Genomic DNA, 20784 nt, shown 5'->3' with positions numbered 1-20784 from the left:
TACTCTGATTTTTTACAGTTGAGTGATATGCTCTGCCAGAGCCATAACTAGGGTATGGCCAATGTGGCCCCCGCCATAGGTGCCAATGAGAAGGTTTCAGAATAATACGTATTCGAAATTAATAACACAAAAAAGTTTTTATATTTACCGGGTATATAGTATTTAAATGTCATTAGATAATTTTTTACAATAGCAGTTTTTTAGAATAAAAATTAAAAAGGCGCCATTTTTATTCTTGGCCATAGGCATCCAAAATCCTAGTTACAGCTCTGGCCATAGTAACATAATGCAAAAAATATTTTATATCTATAACCAGTAAATAATAAACAAAATAGATTAATTTAATCACATTAAATAAGATATTAAAATTAAAAAACAAAATTATTCAGCTAGATATTAAAAGGAGTTTAAAGTTCACAATGTTCAATAATTTGTAATACCTGTAAGATAAGAAAAAGGTTATACATTAACACATTAATTATAATTTAAGTTATGATGATAGTTGTTTCTGATGTGTCTTGTCCATCTATTTGTTTATATCAAGAGCATTACAAACTAGACTGTATGAACAAACAGAATATTCAGAAAAAGCATCTCACTAATAAAATATCAAAATTTGTAAAATTTTAAGGTTGCAAAATGTAGTTGTATTTTACAGAATTATTGAAATAGATAAACATTTATTACACAAGAAAAAAGTATCTTAAAATACAAAATGTTTCAAGGTAACACAAGTATATAAAATNGAATAATACGTATTCGAAATTAATAACACAAAAAAGTTTTTATATTTACCGGGTATATAGTATTTAAATGTCATTAGATAATTTTTTACAATAGCATTTTTTAGAATAAAATTATTATTTTTTTAATAATAAAAATTAAAAAGGTGCCATTTTTATTTTTGGCCATAGGAGTCCAAAATCCTAGTTTGTGCTCTGCAATCTTTACCATTAATACTCTACCCCCATATATGTTTTTGGTTCTTTACAACTGCAATTAAAGGAGTACATTACTCCTGTTGTATTGATTAAGTCTTGACTTTTATCTGAGAATTCAATAAGTATTAAACATTTAAACATCGAAACAAATTCTATCATAAATTCCCTCATTACTTTCTTTATTTTTTTTTTTTAAAACATTAGGTATATATGGAAAAGATATATATTTTATTGGTATTTGCATAATTCCTCTGGTGTTTTGCATTTACTTTCTAACCAGTTCTGAAAAAGACTGGATACCTGGCTAACATAAACATGGTCAAAACTTTCTTCATTTTTTCTTTGGATACAGGTCTATTTAAAATCTTACTAATATACATATTAAAAATATTTCTTTTCAGTTATGATCAAATGCATAAAAAATAATTCATCATGCTTGAAACGTAATATTTTTTTAATAAAAAGTGTATTAAATAACATTAGGATGGAGAAACTAAACTCAATTCAAATATTTTTACTGAAGAAGCTTTTATGTTAGTATATGGTACTGATCACAAAATCTGGAAAACCTACATCATTTTCCAACAAAAGAGCAATAAAAAAATTAACAAAGTTTTACAAACTGCTCAACTTTAAACTATTCATACAGATATGCCTGCTCCTGGTGGACAACTGCAACAATCACCAATGAGAGATAATAACCAGATTTTCACTTCTACCAGCAATTTCACTATTCCTGAAATGATAAGACCTCATCCTAAAACTGTGCCTAGAACAACTTCAAGAAGAGGAAGAAAATGGGCACAGACAAAAATTCTAAACGATAAACAAAAGAAACTGAACAAAAGGCTAAAGAACGGAAGATGTTAGAAAAAGAGCATAAAGCCAACTTTAGTGAGCTAAAGATGAAAACTAAGAAACATTTAAGAAAACTGAAGGAATCTTTGAACTTTTCTGAAGATGAGATAGTACCAACATCATCTGAGTCTGAATATACCATTAACAATGAGATACTCATGGGCAGTGATTGTGAACCAGAAGCAGACACCAACAACTTATTTAGCAGCAAACAATTGGATTATTGAAAATTTTGTGTCTGAAAGAAATAAACTTCATCATTATGTAAGCCAACTAATAGGGGAAAAGTTGATTTAAAGATTAAATTTAAAAGAGACAATAAAACTTTTAAATGGCCAAAAAATGAATATGTTGGTAAAGCAGTACATTATAAAATTATAAAAAGTTGCCAGTCCAATTTTCAAAGCAACAGTAAGAATGTGAATGTCTCTTGTTTTCTAAGTCTCTGCATATTTTATGGTTGAATAATAATAATAGAATCTTTAGAAAAAAATCCTTATGTGTAGGCTATTTAATTGTGATTTTTAATCTCTTGGAGTTGCTGAAGTTTATATTTGTTTTTTCGTGTTTAATAAAGTTGACTGTTTTAGTCTAATAGTTATTAAGACCGAATAGCAATTTTCATATTATTTCTTGTGGTTTTATTTAAATATCAAAGATCAGATCAGGGAGATTTGATCCTCTGGGATCAGGTCATCCAGATATGATCACGTCTCTCATAATATGAGGAGATTTTATTATTTTTCTTCTTATTTTTTTAAAAAGGATTTCATGTCTATCAGAAACATATTAATTGATAATATAATATATGGAAGTACATTATGCTGTATTTTGGCAACATATGAAGGCTACAAGTCAATTACAAAAAACTTACAGAAAAAATAAAAATCAAGTCTCTCTCTCTCTTCTCACCTATTTATTCGAATTCATTTGAATTCATTAAATTTTTATATTTTTATATTTTTTAAATTTGTTCACATAGTCTTTTGTAAATAATAGTACATATTAATTTAACTAATTAATCTAAATATATAAAATTACTTGTCCTGACTGACTGACTGATTCATCATTACCTGAGCAAACCGCTGAACCTAAAGAGGTGAAATTTAATACACAGTTAGGGTACATCATGAAAACTCACACTAAGAAGGGATTTTTCAAAATTCCCCCACGGGGGAGAGGGAGAGGATTAAGGCTTAACCTGAAGAACAGCTTCTACTGTACTATTTTGGATGTGATTTTTTGTTTTCAACTACGTTTAGTTTTCATTGAGTACTTAGGTATATTAAATTGATAACATTTCAGACATTGTTATAAATATTTTTATATACAGTATTTCTATTTTTTAACCAAATGTTCAAACCATTTTAAATTTGAATTAATTATTGCATATTGGTTTGATTATAGAACAATTGTAAATGTTCCAGAAAATTGATCAAATTGAAAATAGTTTGTTTGATTCTCAGCAATTCTCATCATTCTCAGCAGTAGGTTTTATATAACAATTACTATGGTTGTTGAAATACTGAATATAAATGGGGTTTGCTTGCAAAATCTGCGTGGGCAAAGTCGTGGGTAACAGCTAGTAATTATATATTTTTGACCTTGACCTAAGGTTTTTAGGGTTTCATAAAAGAACATTTTTTGGTTAAAATCTTTCTATAAAATCACGCCTAAACATTACATAAGATAGAGGAGGGGTGTCAAAGAAAATATTACAGTTTCTTACACAGTGGGGGTGGGGCAAAATCACCCTTACATAATTTATGGATGGCCTCTAAGTATGTAAAAATATTTTCTTTATGATTAATAATTATGGATCTTATTTATATGTAATCTACAAGGGCAGGCTGAAAAGTAATGCACACATGCTTGTAGAGCACAAACAAAATGATTTTCAGAAGCGTGCCAGGTGGCATATGGAAGTAACATTCCCCCTCTATGTGCATGTGCAGTTTGAGATTGTTGCATTCATTCAGTATATTTTGAGAAGTGGAAATATGGAGACATGTTCTGGTGCTATGTCAATGCGAGTTAAACAGCGTGCTGTTATTGAATTTTTAACTGCTGAAAAAATTACGTTTAAAGGCTGTTTATGGTGACGATGCTGTTGATAGGTCTATTGTAAATTGATGGATAATAAAATTTTGTGGTTGCAAGCCTGGAAAAGCCATAATTGTTGATGAAACGCAGCAGAAGTCCGATCACTGCCACAGACAATTACCGTTGCATCTTGTTGCAATGTTTAATTCTTCTCGGTACATATAGACTCTAAAACACCTCCGACGTTGAGTTTGTTATGTTAGAGGCAGCCTGGTACCAATAATCTTGCAACATGACAACGCTCATCCACACACCTTGCGCACAACTGGAGAGGCTCTGCGAAACCTGAAGTTTAAACCGATTCCACACCCTCCTTATTCCCCTGATTTTGCACCTTGTGATTTTTATTTGTTTCCTCTACTTAATTAATTTAAGAGAGACTTCAAGGGTAATCATTACACATCAGACGATGAGGTGAAGGCAGCTGTTAAGTCCTGGATTTGAGAAAAGTCGGAATAATTTTTCAGTGACGGAATGAAAAAACTTGTTACACGTTGGAAGAAATGTGTTAATCATCATTAAGGCTATGTTGAAAAATAAATATACGATTTTAAAGCTTAAGAATTGTACTTTAATGCACTTTTTGCCCAATCTTGCTATTTGTTTTTGTTCGTGTTCTACAAGCATGTGTGCATTACTTTTCAGCCTGCCCTCGTATAAATTTATATTTTATATCATTAATAATGTTTTCTATGAAATATCGAATTATATAAAAATATTAGATCACAAGGTCATACTTTGAAAATGTTTTCAAATTTGATAATTTGATTTATGATTCATTTACCCCCGTATTCACCAAAACAAGTTAAACAGAGAGTTGATGAACTCGAGTTTAGATGTAACTCGAAGTCAGATTACGAGTTACTCTTCTTTCGTATTCAGATAAAAATTTAACTGTAGAGTTTCGCTACTCTAGAGTTAATATTTTAAAACAATCCTGCGTTCGAGATTAAACAAGTTTTCTTTCGTAAGCAGAGTTTTGATTGGTTGAAAGCAAACACATGTATGAACTAGGGAGGAGACGAATAGAATAGAATAGAAACATGTGTGGAAAATGGCGGAAAGTGAAATGGAAAGCAGTGCATACCGTAATTTTTCTAATTTTGAGAAGGAGATTCTACTTGAATTAGTCGAAAAATATAAATCGATCATTGAAAACAAGAAGACAAATGTGATTTCTTCCATACAGAAGAGAGGCACATGGGAAAAACTAACAAAGGAATTCAATGGTATCCCGGGTGTCACCTTTAGAAAAACCAAACAGTTATTGGACTGTTATAAGAATTTAAAAAAGAAAGCCGTGAAAGAACAGGCACAAAAAAAAGCCGAATTATTTAAAACAGGAGGAGGAAACCAATTCGTTCTAATATGTTTCTTACGCTCTCTTTTGGCAAACGATATCGACATAGAAAGTCATAATCATCCAATTGTTCGAGGTCATTTCTTGGAGAAATAATCCGCCGACTTCTTCGTTCCATACAATCTATATAATCTAAATATTTCAAATTTTCTAGCATCTCGGCTTCGTCTTCGTCAAATGTCGCCATTTTTCTCTGAAATAGACCGCTTTGCGCAGGCGTCAAACCTAGAGTTATCGTCTACTCGCCGATTTTCTAGAGTTAGAGTTAGAGTTAGGGTTATTGTGTTTGACTCGAGATTCGGAGTTGGTGAATACCAATTTACCAGCAACTCGAGAGTTAACCCAACTCTAACTCTGACTCGTGTTGGTGAATACGAGGGTTATGAAAACACTTTCAAAATATGATATTATAATCTAATATTTTTGCTTTTGTAATTTGATATCTTCATAAAGGATTTACCTCATAGAAAGCATTGTCAACATAAAATATCAATTCATATTTCACACTTAATTATTTGTACTGTACAATACAGATTTTGTACTTAAGTATGAAATATGATTCCTAATTAATAATCATAAATAAAATAATTTATTTTATAGGCAATGTACCATATAGAGATTTTTTATAACAAAATTATAGACATCAGCATTAATACAAGGGCTGTTCGAAAAGTTCGCGGCCTTGCCTATATGAGGCGCTGCGATCAATTTAATTTTTGGCGAGAATAATTCAGCCATCCTTGCTAAAGATACGATACCAATTTCCGCTTGATTTGTCGTAAAGTTTTGCCACGACAGCTTAGCAGATTGTTAGTGTGCACATGCTTTGTCAAAAATGGAGAAGACGGAGACTCATGCGGTCATAAAATACCTGACAAAAAAAGGTTGACCGCATCTCAAATCAAAGCTGACATGGATGAAGTTTTGGGAGAGTCTGCTCCTTCGTACACCACTGTGAAAAAATGGACAGCCCTTTTTAAATATGGCAGAGAGAGTGTGAAACATGACCCTCGCAGCGGACGGCCGTCAACTGCTGTCACTGAAAAAAATATAGATAAAGTTTACGATTTGGTGTTAGCAGATCGCCGTTTGAAAACACATGAGATAGCTGAGACAACAGGCATCTCTGTCAACCGAGTGCACCACATCTAACTGAAAATTTGGTTATGACGAAGGTCTCAGCAAGTTGGGTGCCGCATCTGCTGACCACTGAGCAAAGACATGTTTGCACTTTGATGTCAAAGAAGTGTTTGGACTTCTGCAAGAAAAACCCACGAGATTTCTTGCGTCGGTTTGTGATTACTGATGAAACGTGGATCCATTACTACACTCCTGAAACAAAAGAACAGTCGAAGCAATGGAAACACCCCAGTTCGCCACCACCAAAGAAGGCAAAAACAGTTCCATCAGCGGGGAAAGTGATGGCCTCGGTTTTTTGGGGATGCTAAAGGAATCATCTTTATTGACTACCTAGAAAGAGGAAAGACCATCAATGCTGTCTATTACTGTATACTTTTGGAAAAACTGAAGAAAGAAATCGAAGAGGCCACACTTGAAGAAGAAGGTTCTGTTTCACCACGATAATGCCAGAATCACTGAACAAAAAATAAACGAACTTAGCTTCCAATTAGTTCCACATTCACCGTACTCACCTGATTTGGCCCCCAGTGACTTCCACCTTTTTCCAAATTTAAAATAATTCTTGGTTGGAAAGAGATTCCACTCAAATGACAAAGTCATCTCTGAAGTAAACGAGTATTTTGCACACCTTGACAAATCGACCTATTGTAATGGCATAAAAAAGCTAGAACATCGCTGGAATAAGTGCATTGCTAACAAAGGAGACTACATTGAAAAATAAAAAAAGTTTTAACATTATTTTGTTTGTTGTTCTTTTTGAGGCCGCGAACTTTCCAAACAGCCCTCGTATAATCATAAAAATGTTTTTATATTAGTTCACTTATCATTGTATTCATTTATTGATGTTTTTTAAATAACATGACAAAAAAAATGTTGAAGGGCATCTTATAGTTTACAATTTTAATGTCAGTTTCTTTTCCTTTATATTGAAAAAAAAAAAAAACTTTTTATTTTTGATAATGAGTTAAAATGTAGTAGCAAGCATCATAAAACAAACAGTTTAGACATAAAAGGAATTGATTCAAAAGCAATATTATAATTTATTAGAATAAGTGTATATAAAATGCTAAAATTGTGTGTGAATTGATAAAATGATAAAGATAAAAATATTTGTTATTTGGTAAAATTCATTTAATTTCATCTAAATTCAACAAAATTATATAATTATATGGCAACAATCTATCTATTAGTAAATTTAAAATAAAATGAACTAAATATTCATATACTTGCATCATTTTTAAGACACAATATACAAATTTATAGGGAATTTTATAGACTTCCAGAAAATACACTTAAAATTATTAAAATTGGCAAATTGCTAATGTACTTGGATATTGGAGCTATTTATCAATATAAAGATAAATCTTTAAATGATATTACTGAAAATGACAAGTTTTAAACAATTGCTCACTTTAGGGGCCATTGTTAAAATAAATGGGCACAGGGAGAGAGTGAGAGGATGAAGGATGAAAGGATGTAAAATTTCCATAACCTGTTTTAAAATAATCCTGTTTTTATGTACTGTACTTTATCTATATATTAAAAATTTTTTGGAATCCTTTTTAAAATAAATTTTTTAACAACAAAAAAATAAAAAAAATGTAACACTTATTTTTTATTTAACATATTTTCATGTACACATAAAATTTTGCTTAAATTTCACAAACATCTTTAACTTCTAATTTCAAAGTTTAATAATAAAAAAATTATTATAATAAGTTCCAAACAATAATTTGGTACTCACTAAAAGTATTTTCCAATTCATGGCATATTCTAGTTCTGTGGTCAATTTATAGTTTATATTATATAAAACTAGTTTGTATTTAGCCACAATTATTATGTAACACTATGAATACTTGATTTGTAACTGACATAGTAATGCGATTTAACTTCTCTCAAAAAAAATCTAATAATTGTGCAAACATTTAAATACAGACTAAAACAATAAAGATATAATCAAATGCATATCTGTGTGCATTTCAGCTAATAATAATAAGAAGACGAATCTAATTTTATGAAGATTCATGGAATATCAATCAATCAACAGTCAGTAAACTTATACTGAAATTTATTTTTAAATATTTTTTCTTCATTAAAGAAGAAAAGACTAAAAGAAAATCAAATATCACTGCTAAACCTTTAATTTCCAGTACGATACGATACACAAATGAACAAACATGTTCGATCTTAACCAAGATCTGCCTCAGGTTCTTGGATAACTTAAGTTCTAAATATGGAATGCTAAGATTCGAACATTTTGAATACAAAATGTTTTAACCAATATGGAATTAAGAACAAAGATTTGAAATAATATACTAAAATTAATGTATCTAAATATATCAAAATATAGACAAAAGTCTCCCATATTTGTATATTAATGCAGCAGCTCATCATTAGGGGAATAATATGCAATTATTAATGGAGTTGCTCCTCACATGCTTATCACCACGCATACAATATCGCATTACTGTCTTTGAAATTTATTATTTTGGTACATTATTTCAAATCTTTGTTCTTAATTCTATATTGGTTAAAACATTTTGTATTCAAAACATTTGAATATTAGCATTCCATATTTAAAACTCAAGTGATCCAAGAACCTGAGGCAGGTCTTTGTTAATATCGAAAACGTTCATTCATTTGTGTATTATATCTTATTGGAAATTAAAGGTTTAGCAGTGATATTTACATGTACCAGTAATTAGTCTAGAAGTAACTACACTTTACCAAACTTTAACATGCAGTCTATTTTATTAACGTAATCTAACGTTTTCAGTCAATTAATTGACCTTCATCAGGATCGAACAATATTTTGATTTATGATGAACGAAACCAATTATTGTAGTTATTTTTAAAAGTGCAGTTCAAGAAGAGTAGTCTATAAGTTTGTATTACTAAGAAAAATTTTTCTAAATTCAGTTTTGTAAAGAGATATAAAAAATATTAAATGTGTGGTGGTTTCATAAAGTTCTAATTCAGAAAACAGAGATAATATTTTTATTGTTTTCAGAAACATGAATAGAAGTCATGGCTTTTAATCTGTAAAACACTGTTAATCCTTCATCATCTATCCATTCATCAAGAATTTTAACAACTGGCTCACTAAATTTTAAAAAGCGTAACAACCAACTCTTGTGAACCAGTGCAAGCCAGTTCCAACATGCCAATGGTTATAATTGAAGAATGTAATGAAACCAAAATTTGGCCAAAGTGACAATACAGTAACTATAAAAATCAAAACAAAAAAAATGTTTTCAAGATGATATTGCAATGACATTACCATTAATATTGAAACATGAATTTTAGATAGTAATTGAGAAAAATCTATACATTATGATATAATGGAACTTATAAAAAAAAATGAAGTATGTGTGTTTTAGATAGAAACAGAAAAAATTGTTATTGAGGTACATCTGTCTAGATATATTTTCCTTAATATAATTCCTGGAAAGAAAGATTTTTATATTATGTAAAGATCAAAATGAGCTAGAAACATTAAAATTAAGAGATTGGAAGTAAATACAGTATTATATTTATAATCATACTAAAAAGTAGAAAACTAAAACCTAGTATTGTAGAAATGTTTGATTTTAACATACTCTTGCTTAATTGTTTTTTAAGGTTGGTTAAAGATAGTTTTAAAGTTCTGTGATAATTTTTTCATATTTATTATCATTATATTTTAAATAATTTAAATACACTGGACAACAAATTTTAACTTTCATCATTTTTCTTGATTTTTTGTACAAGTGTGGTTACATTAATGGCATATATTGATATAGAAATTATGGTCACATTAGCAATAGCACCTATCAGATGATAATATTATTCTGTTGTCATTGATCTGCCCATTTTCTCAACATGAAAAGGTGGACTACAAAACGACATGCCTTCACAGTAGAAGTTTATTTCAAAAATAATGATTGTTTAGTTGCTATACAACACAAATTCAGACAACACTTCAACTTGGGTTGTAATGGAAATATGTCAGATGCTCAACAAGAACAAACCCACCATTAAAAAGTGCATTTGTTCTTTTAGATCCACTGCATCTGCCTGTAATTCATATACCAGGGTGGAGTGAAAGGATAATGCAGACACCAGCAATGAATAAAACTGTCATAATTGGAATTACATGAAGCCCAGAAGATCTACTCAATGACATGCCACAAATTTTGCATCAGGATCTTCACCTCCATCCTTATAAACTGCAAGATGTGAAAGAACAAAAGATCCAGGATTTGAATGCACATGAACAGTTTTGCAAGACCATGCATGTTCTGCTTTTTCAGAATCCAAAGAGTTTATGGTCATTGATAATGTCTGACTAGGAATTATATTCAAACCCAGAACATGTCAAATGGTTGGTGACAATTGAAATATTTAGAGCTGGATGCAGAACCACCTGCATTAATTTTAAAGAGATGTCTCTTTCAATGGTGTGGCAGGTCCTACTGGACAATAGCATTTAATTTTACAATCGGAAGTAAAGTGGAACACATGCACATTTCAAAACTCATCGTGTTGTTCAATACTTAAAAGTATTGGAACACATGAGCGTGTTGTATCTCAAATTGAATACCTTTCAATTGTGTTCAAATATTATGCTTGAATGGAATGAGGGTAGAAGCCCCAGAAAGGGTTCAAAAACATTTGTAGTTATCGAACATAAGCACTCCGGTTACTTGGTTAAAGTAAGTGATCTTGTGTTATATATTCAACCCGGTGTGTGGTAAAGTTAAGTGTTATATTCAAAACCAGATAGGTAAATGAAACTCACTTGATTACTGTTTGGTAGCAAATGTAATAAATAAATAGCATGTGTTCACATACATCAACAGTATGTACACTAATGTCATGTAGGCCTAATGGTTAGCAGAGACAAAGCAATTTTGTTTTTCGCTGGAATGGTTCAGTTTTTCCAGAGGCAGTCAGCATAATGGGACGTATCACACCAGAATCCCATCTGAGGCAGACCTGAATGCAAACTACTGACCCTGCTTCACATTGGATCATCGTTGGGCCATACAATCCCTTTAAAAGTGAAGGGACAAAAAACTTAGACAATTTTTTGAGGTCTCTCAATCAAGTTGGAAGAAAGCTAGAGTACCCTTGGAAGGTGTTGCAGTGTCAATTTTATTTAAAATTCTTAAATCTTTGACAAGGTGCTAAGAAATGATTTTACACTTTCAAGTAAAATTGCTTTGCTGGATAAAATTAAAAGTTTTTAATTTTTTGAATTGCCATTGAATGCAAGCCATTGTAGACTTGCTGATATAACTGGTGTACCAGAAAGTTTAAGGCCGAGACTCATAGGTATAGCCTTTAGACAGGAAAAGGAGGTAGATATAAAGTTTATTAAGAAGGAGTTAGAGCGAAGGGGAAATAAAGTTAAATAGGATAGAAGGAAAGTAGTAACCAGGGGTCATGAGACCCATGAGCGACCTGCATTGGCATTTATTAGGACAACAACAATACAGAATACAGAAATAAAAAGAATACATATAAGTAAATACAAAAGGACGCGGTACAGGTGGATAACGTTGATTACATATTAAAGAGACAAAATGGTAACTGTAACATAAAGTGAGTACAAATGTGAAAATACAAAAGGGTAACCTTACAATTAATACATTTACATAACATGAGACAAATATGAAAAGTAAAACAGTAGAATTGCTATGTACGAACAGATACAGTTGGATTACACAGATGAAAACAATGAGCACGTAGAATACATTGGTTACATTGAACATAATGGTTACATAGAATACATTGATTACCTTGAATACCTAGAGAACAATGATGTTATAAACACTACAGACCTAGGAACAGATATACAATTAACAATAATAAAATATGACAGTGAACGGAAGCAGGATGAGCGTTGGAACAGCGCTCACGGAAGCAGAGTACATATGAGGACAGAAGTTGTAGCATTGAAACCGCGTAAAGAACCACAATACGAGTAACTTGTTCCTGCTGGAGCATTGTACATCTACAACAGAAAATCAACTTCATGAGGAGTGGGCATTACAGAAAGAAATTCCAGGAACATCCAAAAGAAAGCATGATGGAAAGGATCCAGAAGTTGAAGCATTAGATCAATGGTTTTCTATAGTTAGTGAATGGAAAAAAGGGCAGCATTGAGAAAAGGGGTGTGCAGATAATGTAAGCTCTGAACAATGACAAAGAACTAAAATCCTTACTTTTTTAAAGAATTTCTGTGCAGATGATGTTTACAATGCTGATGAAACCAGCCTCTATTATCATGCCACACCAGATGGCTCCCTGTGTTATAAGCACAATGAACTGTCAGGGTATAAAAGGGCAATGGACCGCATTACTATGTTATGCTGTGTAAAAAACTGATCCAAGTGATTTTTGACATTGTCATTTCAAGTAAATGTCTTACAGTTAAAAAAAATTTGTATAGACCAGAACAAGTAATAATCTGAGTGTGCTCGATCTGGAGAATATGGTTAGTGTGATAGCATGTCCCATCTAAGTTATAACAGTTTCTGACCAGTTACCAAACTTGTGTGAAATTTGACATTATCGTGGTAAAACACTACACCTGTTTTGTTGATCAATTCTGGCCACCTTTTCTGTTTAATGATATTACTCAATTTGTTTACTCTATGGCAGTACACTTTTGAATCAATTGTTAAATTGTCTGGTAAAAGATCCAAAAAAAATTTACTTAAAATTCCACCAAAGAGAGCATCTCTCTTTAAGAACATGTGGAACCCATATATCAAGCTTTGAAACGAAACCAATTTGTTTCTAGTAATCATAAACAGTTCAATTTCACAAATTTAATCTCTTAGTATTATTCGGCAGTTTGCTTCAATCAGTACTTTTATTTTGTTTTCATTGGCTTCAACTGGCCATCCAGAATGTCGTGCATCTTCAATATTGAAATTGACAGAAAGACATTTTGTAAACCAGTTTTGGCACTGTCGTTCTGTCAATACATCTTCTCCATACACATCACACAATTTTTTTCTCACTTGAACAGCATTCTTACCTTTTCAGTAATAAAAGAGCAAAATATGCCGAAAATGCTGCTTTTGATCTTCTATATTTGATGGGACACAAAAAATAAACAATTGCACAAAATCAAANGCAAAATATGCCGAAAATGCTGCTTTTGATCTTCTATATTTGATGGGACACAAAAAATAAACAATTGCACAAAATCAAACAAAATTTTTTACAAATAAGTCTTAATTAAAATGCTAGCTGTCAAAATATATAATGATAATACAATTTAGAATAAAGATGGCAGAAAAAATACACTAATCTGTCTAGTGGTAAAAAAAATGAACTTACTTTCCAAACAACCTAATAGAATTACAACATAAGCAAAGGAAAATTTTGTTGCTTCTTGATAATTGTGCTGCATACCCTCATTTAGATAATCTAAAAACTATAAGGCTGGAATTTCTTCCTCCTAATACAACATCCTTAGTGCTACCAATGGACATGGAAGTAATAAAAAATTTAGTCATTGTGTGGCGGTACGCCATGTTTTTGTAAATAGGGGTAGATATAAATTTTATTTTCTCCTAAATTCCTTTGTCTTTAACGTGTTTCTAGAACTTTCTAACCTATTCCTTTTCTGTGGGTGGGGGACGACCTTTGTCCAAGGACAAAGGGGAGAAGACAAAAGGGACATTAAGAAGCCCTGAGGCCATCAGAGAGAACGAACTGGATACTTTTGGGTCAGCGTCTGAGGTGTGCAGACGTAGGAAAGAGCAAGCTAGAGGTTTGTCGCCTAGTGGGTATAGTTTGGGATCAAGTGTGTTTAGTGTAAACGAACCAGGTGTACGAAGGACTAAGTAGCTGTAGTTGAATAAATATCCTGTTTGATTTTATGGTTACTTCTTTGTCATCCTTCCTTTGTCCTCCACACCACCACAATTGTATCGAGGAATATTAGTTAATTACATACTGAAATCTATTGATGAAAACCTATTGACAAGTTCATGAACAACCAGAGAGATCAGTGCAAAAATTTCCATTTTGACAGCCATACAGTTGACAGTTGGCAAACTATAAAAAGCAACACAATAGAAAACTGCTTTGCTGTTTTCAGCTTAAAACCTTTGGATGTTCTTCAAATTTTGAGCAGTGAGGAAAATGAAGTCATACTGCAAGTTCCTATCATGAACAATGAAGAATTTTCAACAATAGATGACAATGTTACGATAAAAATGAAAACTTTGAGGATGCAATTGTTGACATCATTAAATCCAAGCATCAAAAATTTGACAAAGAAAGCAATGATGAGGATAATGATCCACTTGTGCTTGTGACAAATCATGAGGCAAAAAAGTTTATAGTTGGGTTACAGTGTTATTTTATGCAGGAAGGTAACAAAGGAAGCCTACATCTGCACTGATATGTGCTGATTTTGTAGAACTGCAAAATTTCAGAAGCAAAAGACAGACTACACTTGATGCATTTTTGCAGAATTAAAATTTGGATTGTAAAATAATTAATCATGCACAGGATGGATTATTTTTTCTGCATAATTTATAGTACAAATATTTTCTGTATTTTGCTTTAATAAAGCATTAAAAAACAGTAGCTGATTATTATTTTTTTACTTACTTATTTATTTATTTATGTATTACATATTTTATTTTAGAATTTATTATTAGTTCATTTAATCGGGGCAGTCACTTAATTGAGCCAAAATGGATTAGTCTCAATGTATCCCAATTAAATGGAATCGACTGCATATGTTTTAAAACACACTACAATTGTGGCCACACCCTGTATATAATTTTGTTTTTATCTGTTATTTCTCATGATTAAACTAAGAACAAAATAATTTCTATCATGTCACGATAAGAAAATAAATGCCAATTTGTTTATAACAACACAGGATTATGATGTACAAGATATTCTCCCAATGGATGACATACTTAAGAGTATATTTGCATCTTCTAGCTAGTCTAATTGCAAAGTAGCTGAATTGGCCAAATTGTTTTTTTATTAATTTTGTTGGTAATAAAAAATATAAATTTATAGTAAGGTTTAAAAAGTTTCTTGGCACTTTTCACTTATATGATGCACTTTTGGTTTCTGAAATCAATTTCCAACAATAGTCTGCCAACATTTTGCATTCCCTTTAAAACTTATTTATGTAAATGCATACAGTAGAACCTCGAAAACTCGGCTCTCGATAACCCGGCACTCCGGATAACTCGGCCACACCCTGGCAGGGCAAAAAAATCCCCAGTTAATTAATTTTCATTATAGACAGCTTTATAAAAGTATAAAAGCTCTCATAAAGTATTTTTCTGAGGTCTGTCTTATCAGGTAAATTACTGTACACAGTGTATTCATTAATTTTCATTTTCATGTAGTAAAGGCTCTATGCCTTCATAAAGGACGTACTTTTCCTTTGTTTAAGGGTATTTGGGCAGTTTATTCTCTGTTATATTCTCAAGTAAACAATACATACAAGTACAGTACAGTATTTTCTGAGGAAACACTCGTACTTATTCTTTTTAACCCCGTTCCCGATAACCCGGCATTTTCACAAACTCGGCCACCCTTCGGTCCACATTAGGCCGAGTTTTCGAGGTTCTACTGTATTAGGAATATATTAATAATATTGAGAATTTCTCAAGAATATGACTTGATGGCCAAATTTGGAAATTATTTTAATAATCAATATTTAAAAAATGTATACACTACACCTAATAAAATATAAGAAAAAAAGTCATGTTGAACAGTGATATCAATAATTTTATTTTCATTATTGGATTTATAGCAGGGTTCTGATTATTCAAAAAAAATGTCAATTGTGAAGGTACCTTGGTTAACAAACATCTTAGATAACAATGTTTAGTAAATTATTAAACAAACTGAGTTTGGATGCATTAATGTTTAGAAGATACCCTATTTTTAGATTAGACCTATTTATTGAACAAAATGACTTAAATTATATAAAAAAGCACTTTTAATTTTATTTACAACTATGCTTATTAAAGTAAATGTAATTCTAAGATTTTTAATATTTAAGAATTCTTAAAATGTTTTACTTTTATAATAAAAATTTTTTATTTTTATATCATATTTTTTAGTTCAAAATGTGCATATTTCAATTCTAAAGTTCTGTCTGAAAAGTTATTCAATGCATGGAAATAAAAATACTTCCTGAGTTTTTCCTTTCCTGTAAGTCTTCTCACATCAATATGACTTGAAACAAAGAATTTTATTAAAATAATGTTCCATTAGAAATCAAAATTTAACAAAAAATGTGTTATTGTACAGCTTAATTCATGATATCAGTATAGAATTTTCAATGAATATACAACTAATAAAACTAAGCTATTAGTTTAACTTTAAAAAATAATCTAAATTAAGATAAAAATGAAAGACATTTCTCATGTACAGGTATCCCTTGATTAATGCAGTTAATTAATCCCTCGATCCTATCACATTTATCAAAATTGTGTTAATGAAAATATGGTATCTTTGTTAAGTAAAGACAACTGGCAAAGCCACGTAAATTAAAACTTCTGCTGCATATATAAAGAGATTGCCACAATTAATTTCACACGTTAATCAAATCCTGCATTAAACAAGAGATACCTGTAATAGGAAAAAAAACAGTTCATAAAATTTCCAAGTAACAAGTAGTCAAGAGAGGAACTATTTTGTGAAAATCAACAGATTGTCACATATTTTCAGTCATGAAATTTCACCTACCAGTATTTTTCTTCATAATTTATAAAGCTGCAGTATATTTATGTGATTGTATTTATATAGTATTTTGTTAAAAACATCATCTGAATTTAATTAAATTAATAAATTTTATTATTATTTATTATAAATTTTTTAAGAATGAAAAATAATTATATACAATAACAAAAACAAATACACTGAGTTCAGCATTACACGCGTTTTTTTATCGCTAGCACTTTCAACGAACTTATTGTCGTCGTCCTCAGGCGAATACAGAAATTCAGGGTAAATTTCTGTATTCGCCTGAGGACGACGACAATAAGTTCGTTGAAAGTGCTAGCGATAAAAAAACGCGTGTAACGCTGAACTCAGTGTATTTGTTTTTGTTATTACATTTTAATTTGGCGTGTTAGTCATTCTATTGATTAATAATTATATACATCGACCAGTAATTGTTTCTTACACATTAAGGTCTAAACTGCTGTAACTGCAAGTCACTTGTTTATCAATAGCTAACAATAAGATGATGATTAACAATTAAATTGATACTAGTGGTTGATGATAGTATATTAGTAGTTAACAATGTAATGTAATGTAAATTCAAGTTTAAAAATTACAATATTTTAAAATTATAATATATATTCAATTATCAAATTTTTATATATCATACTATAATCAATTCTCAATTGTATTATTAATATTCAAATTGCAGACTTATATGAGATATCTATTCATTAGTCATAAATATCTCTTACATTGAATAAAATGCAAAAATAAAAACTAATTGCAAAATTTAAAACATTTTTTATATATTTACAAATAAAAGATTTATTTGTAAATACATAAAAAATGTTTTCTAATCTCCTAATAAATCCTTAAAACTTCTTGTAATTATTTCAGAATAAATATCAAAATCAACTGGTCCATAAAATTTAAAAGAAATTCTGTAGTAAAATAATTGACTTTTAATATTTCAAACAAGACAAGTTATAATCTATTATTTTACTTACGTTGGTTGAGGATTTCCAAATGCTTGGCATTCCAACATAAATGACTTGTCTGGTTCATCCTGATTTTGTGAGACTTGAAATAATTGTTCTGTAGATGGAGGTTGCTTGACAATAGTGGGTGGAAATGGAATTGTTGTAGCAGATTGAGTTAATGACAGATCAATTAAAATTAGTTTAATTAGTACAATGTAGAGCAGGTGATATACCTGCCACCTCCAAGCCATTTCCAACTGTAAAGTAAATTCAAAATTTTATTATTTATAATATTTAAGTTAAAAAATTTTTAACTAAAAAATTTATTACTTAACAATGTTAAGGATGTAAGTTAAAATTCAAAATATATTGATATACTATCAGCTGTTTTTAGTGTGCTATGACAAAATGCATAGCTTACAATCACCTTTTTTAAATATTTTTATTCCATGGCTCCCATAATCTGAATACAAAATCCCCACAGCCCTTTTGGCTTTTGAACAGGCATATTTTACATCCACTGGTCCACAATACATGATACAAAATGTATGGGTAAAAAATTTCAGACACAAATTAATAAGATTGTATTTATTTTGTAAATAAAACATTAACATATTTAAAGATACTGCAGAACTGGATAAGATTATAATAAAAGCACCAACTATCACCAACTATGATTACCATATAATCCAGTTAAAATAAACAAATTTATTATATGAACAAACATTTTCAACTGTTTTTAACAACCATCTTCAGGCTACATATAATAAAATTCAAAAAACAAAATTTAAATAAAAGAGAACTCATTTAATCAATTTACAATTTTATAACATTTTATTCTTATAAAAAGTCAGTGGGTGAGTATGAGTTTGCTTATTCATTAGTTCAAATTGAGGCAAAAGTTTGGAAACTGCAACTCACATATTTTCAACATTTGGTTGGAATCTGTATTTTGATTATGATGTCTGCCAATGCCATAGTATATCACAAAAGGAATCAAAACTTGTATCCACTTTTAGATATTCCAGTTTCACAAAGCTCCAAAATTCAGATAATGATGAAGAAACAAACTTCAATTTCAATGTGGAGTCTGACAAAATATCAAATTGCTCATTCTCAATGATGGTATTGATGAGAGTTCTGTACTGAAATAATCTTTGATCCAGTTATGTAAGGAACCAAGTCTGAGCTTTATTTTTATTTTACTTTTATTTTGCTTTCATTATATTTTGTTTGGGGCTTATGTTTAGTTAAGACGAAGGTTTCCTCACCATTCACCTTAGTAACTTAAAAATAGAAGAAAAACCAACTCACCGACGAAAGAAAAGCGCCGTAGAAAAACTCGCGCACACTTGCGCTTCCCAAGCGGAAAAAAGTAAGTCCGCACCGAGAAAAAGGGGGGGAAGACCCCACAACCCAGTTAGGAATCGCTAAACCTTAAAAGAATAAAGCATCCCGATAATTGTTAAAAAGAATAATGTAAAAGGTTAGCGAAGTATTGTCGGAAAATAATCTGCCAGATAAACAAGAAAAATTTAATGTTACAGATAAGTATGTAAATGAGGAGAGTGATCTCATTCAGAATTGTGACGTCACCTCACACTATAAAGCCTCTAACTCAAGTGAAAACGAACGAGGTGAATTCCTGATAGCAACGAGCTTATAGCAGTGAACGAGAGAGAGGTGTCCGATAGGATTTTGAAGTTATTCGATTTGTGGATCGACGATTATAGAAAGTCTTGAGAGTTTGAGGAAATAGGTTCCTAGTATATTGAGGTGACGATTAGGATCTTTAATTTATAAGAATTATTGTTTATAAGTTAATTCTTTGATTTTGTCGAATTCCAAAGGGGAATAGAATTAAGTTAGAAATAGATTGATTTGAGTTTGTCGGATTGATTCTTGTTGAATTTCATTGAATAAATTATTGTTTGATTTTTACTAAATACTGTATATAGTTTATTACTAGAAGTTTAATTAAATATTTGATTTTGTTATTGACAAACTTTGTCATTATTTAATTCGGTGCACGCTTAAAGTCCAGGCCTGGCACACTAACGCGAATCCGCGTAAAGTACCCGTTAGGGAACGGCTATTTTCGGCACACAGTAGTGTCGATAATTGTTGGAAAGTCGGAAAAATAATATAGTACTTTACAGTTATACTGCTCAATCTCTTCTGAAAAGTATTTGTCAATGTAAACACTGACTAGTGAGCCATGTTAAATAGTCTACAAACACAGACATTAGTTCTTCACTTAACTCCAAATCATCTAAACACATATGATACAGCATAAAAGCAATAATTTACATCTTTATCATCCAACTTTTTTCACAATAGTAATTTCTTTTTGAAAACTTAAATTTTGTCTGACAGTTGCATTATTACTTATGGCACCTGCCTCTTGTGCCAAAAGTAACAGAGCAAAATTATATCTAAATTAATAAGTTCTGGAAGCGAGGATTGGATGAAGGTCTGGGTAGCATAACTAGCAGAACAATCACATGATTAGCGGGAGTTATGGTTTTAAGTCACACTTTGAGCTGATTCTTTTCTTTCAGAACCTTCTAAATTAATTATTAAAATATTAATTTAATTATAATTATTAAATTTAGCAAAAGATGACACCTAACACATGCATCCAGTGCCAAATTATTTAGCATTTAATTAATAATAGCAGTAGTAATATAGC

General features: G+C 30.7%; 1 protein-coding gene across 1 annotated transcript in view; it reads right to left on the bottom strand.

The window, feature by feature from the left end:
* Positions 1–19462, bottom strand: part of LOC111613899 (neuroglian-like) — a 175093-nt gene extending 155631 nt beyond the window's left edge. The window contains exons 1-2 of the mRNA XM_023355252.1: positions 19407–19462; positions 18120–18349 (exon numbers count right to left, since the gene is read on the bottom strand). Coding sequence (XP_023211020.1) covers positions 18120–18343 — 224 coding nt within the window. The 5' untranslated portion in view covers positions 18344–18349; positions 19407–19462. The remainder of the gene's footprint in view (positions 1–18119; positions 18350–19406) is intronic.
* Positions 19463–20784: the final 1322 nt, after the last annotated feature.

This window comes from Centruroides sculpturatus, unplaced genomic scaffold (genome assembly GCF_000671375.1).
Source record: "Centruroides sculpturatus isolate CEXI.00-Female unplaced genomic scaffold, Cexi_2.0 scaffold961, whole genome shotgun sequence".
NCBI classification, from domain to species: Eukaryota; Metazoa; Arthropoda; class Arachnida; order Scorpiones; family Buthidae; genus Centruroides; species Centruroides sculpturatus.
The sequence above is the reverse complement of the archived record's forward strand: the minus strand, read 5'-3'. Positions and strand labels throughout refer to the sequence as shown.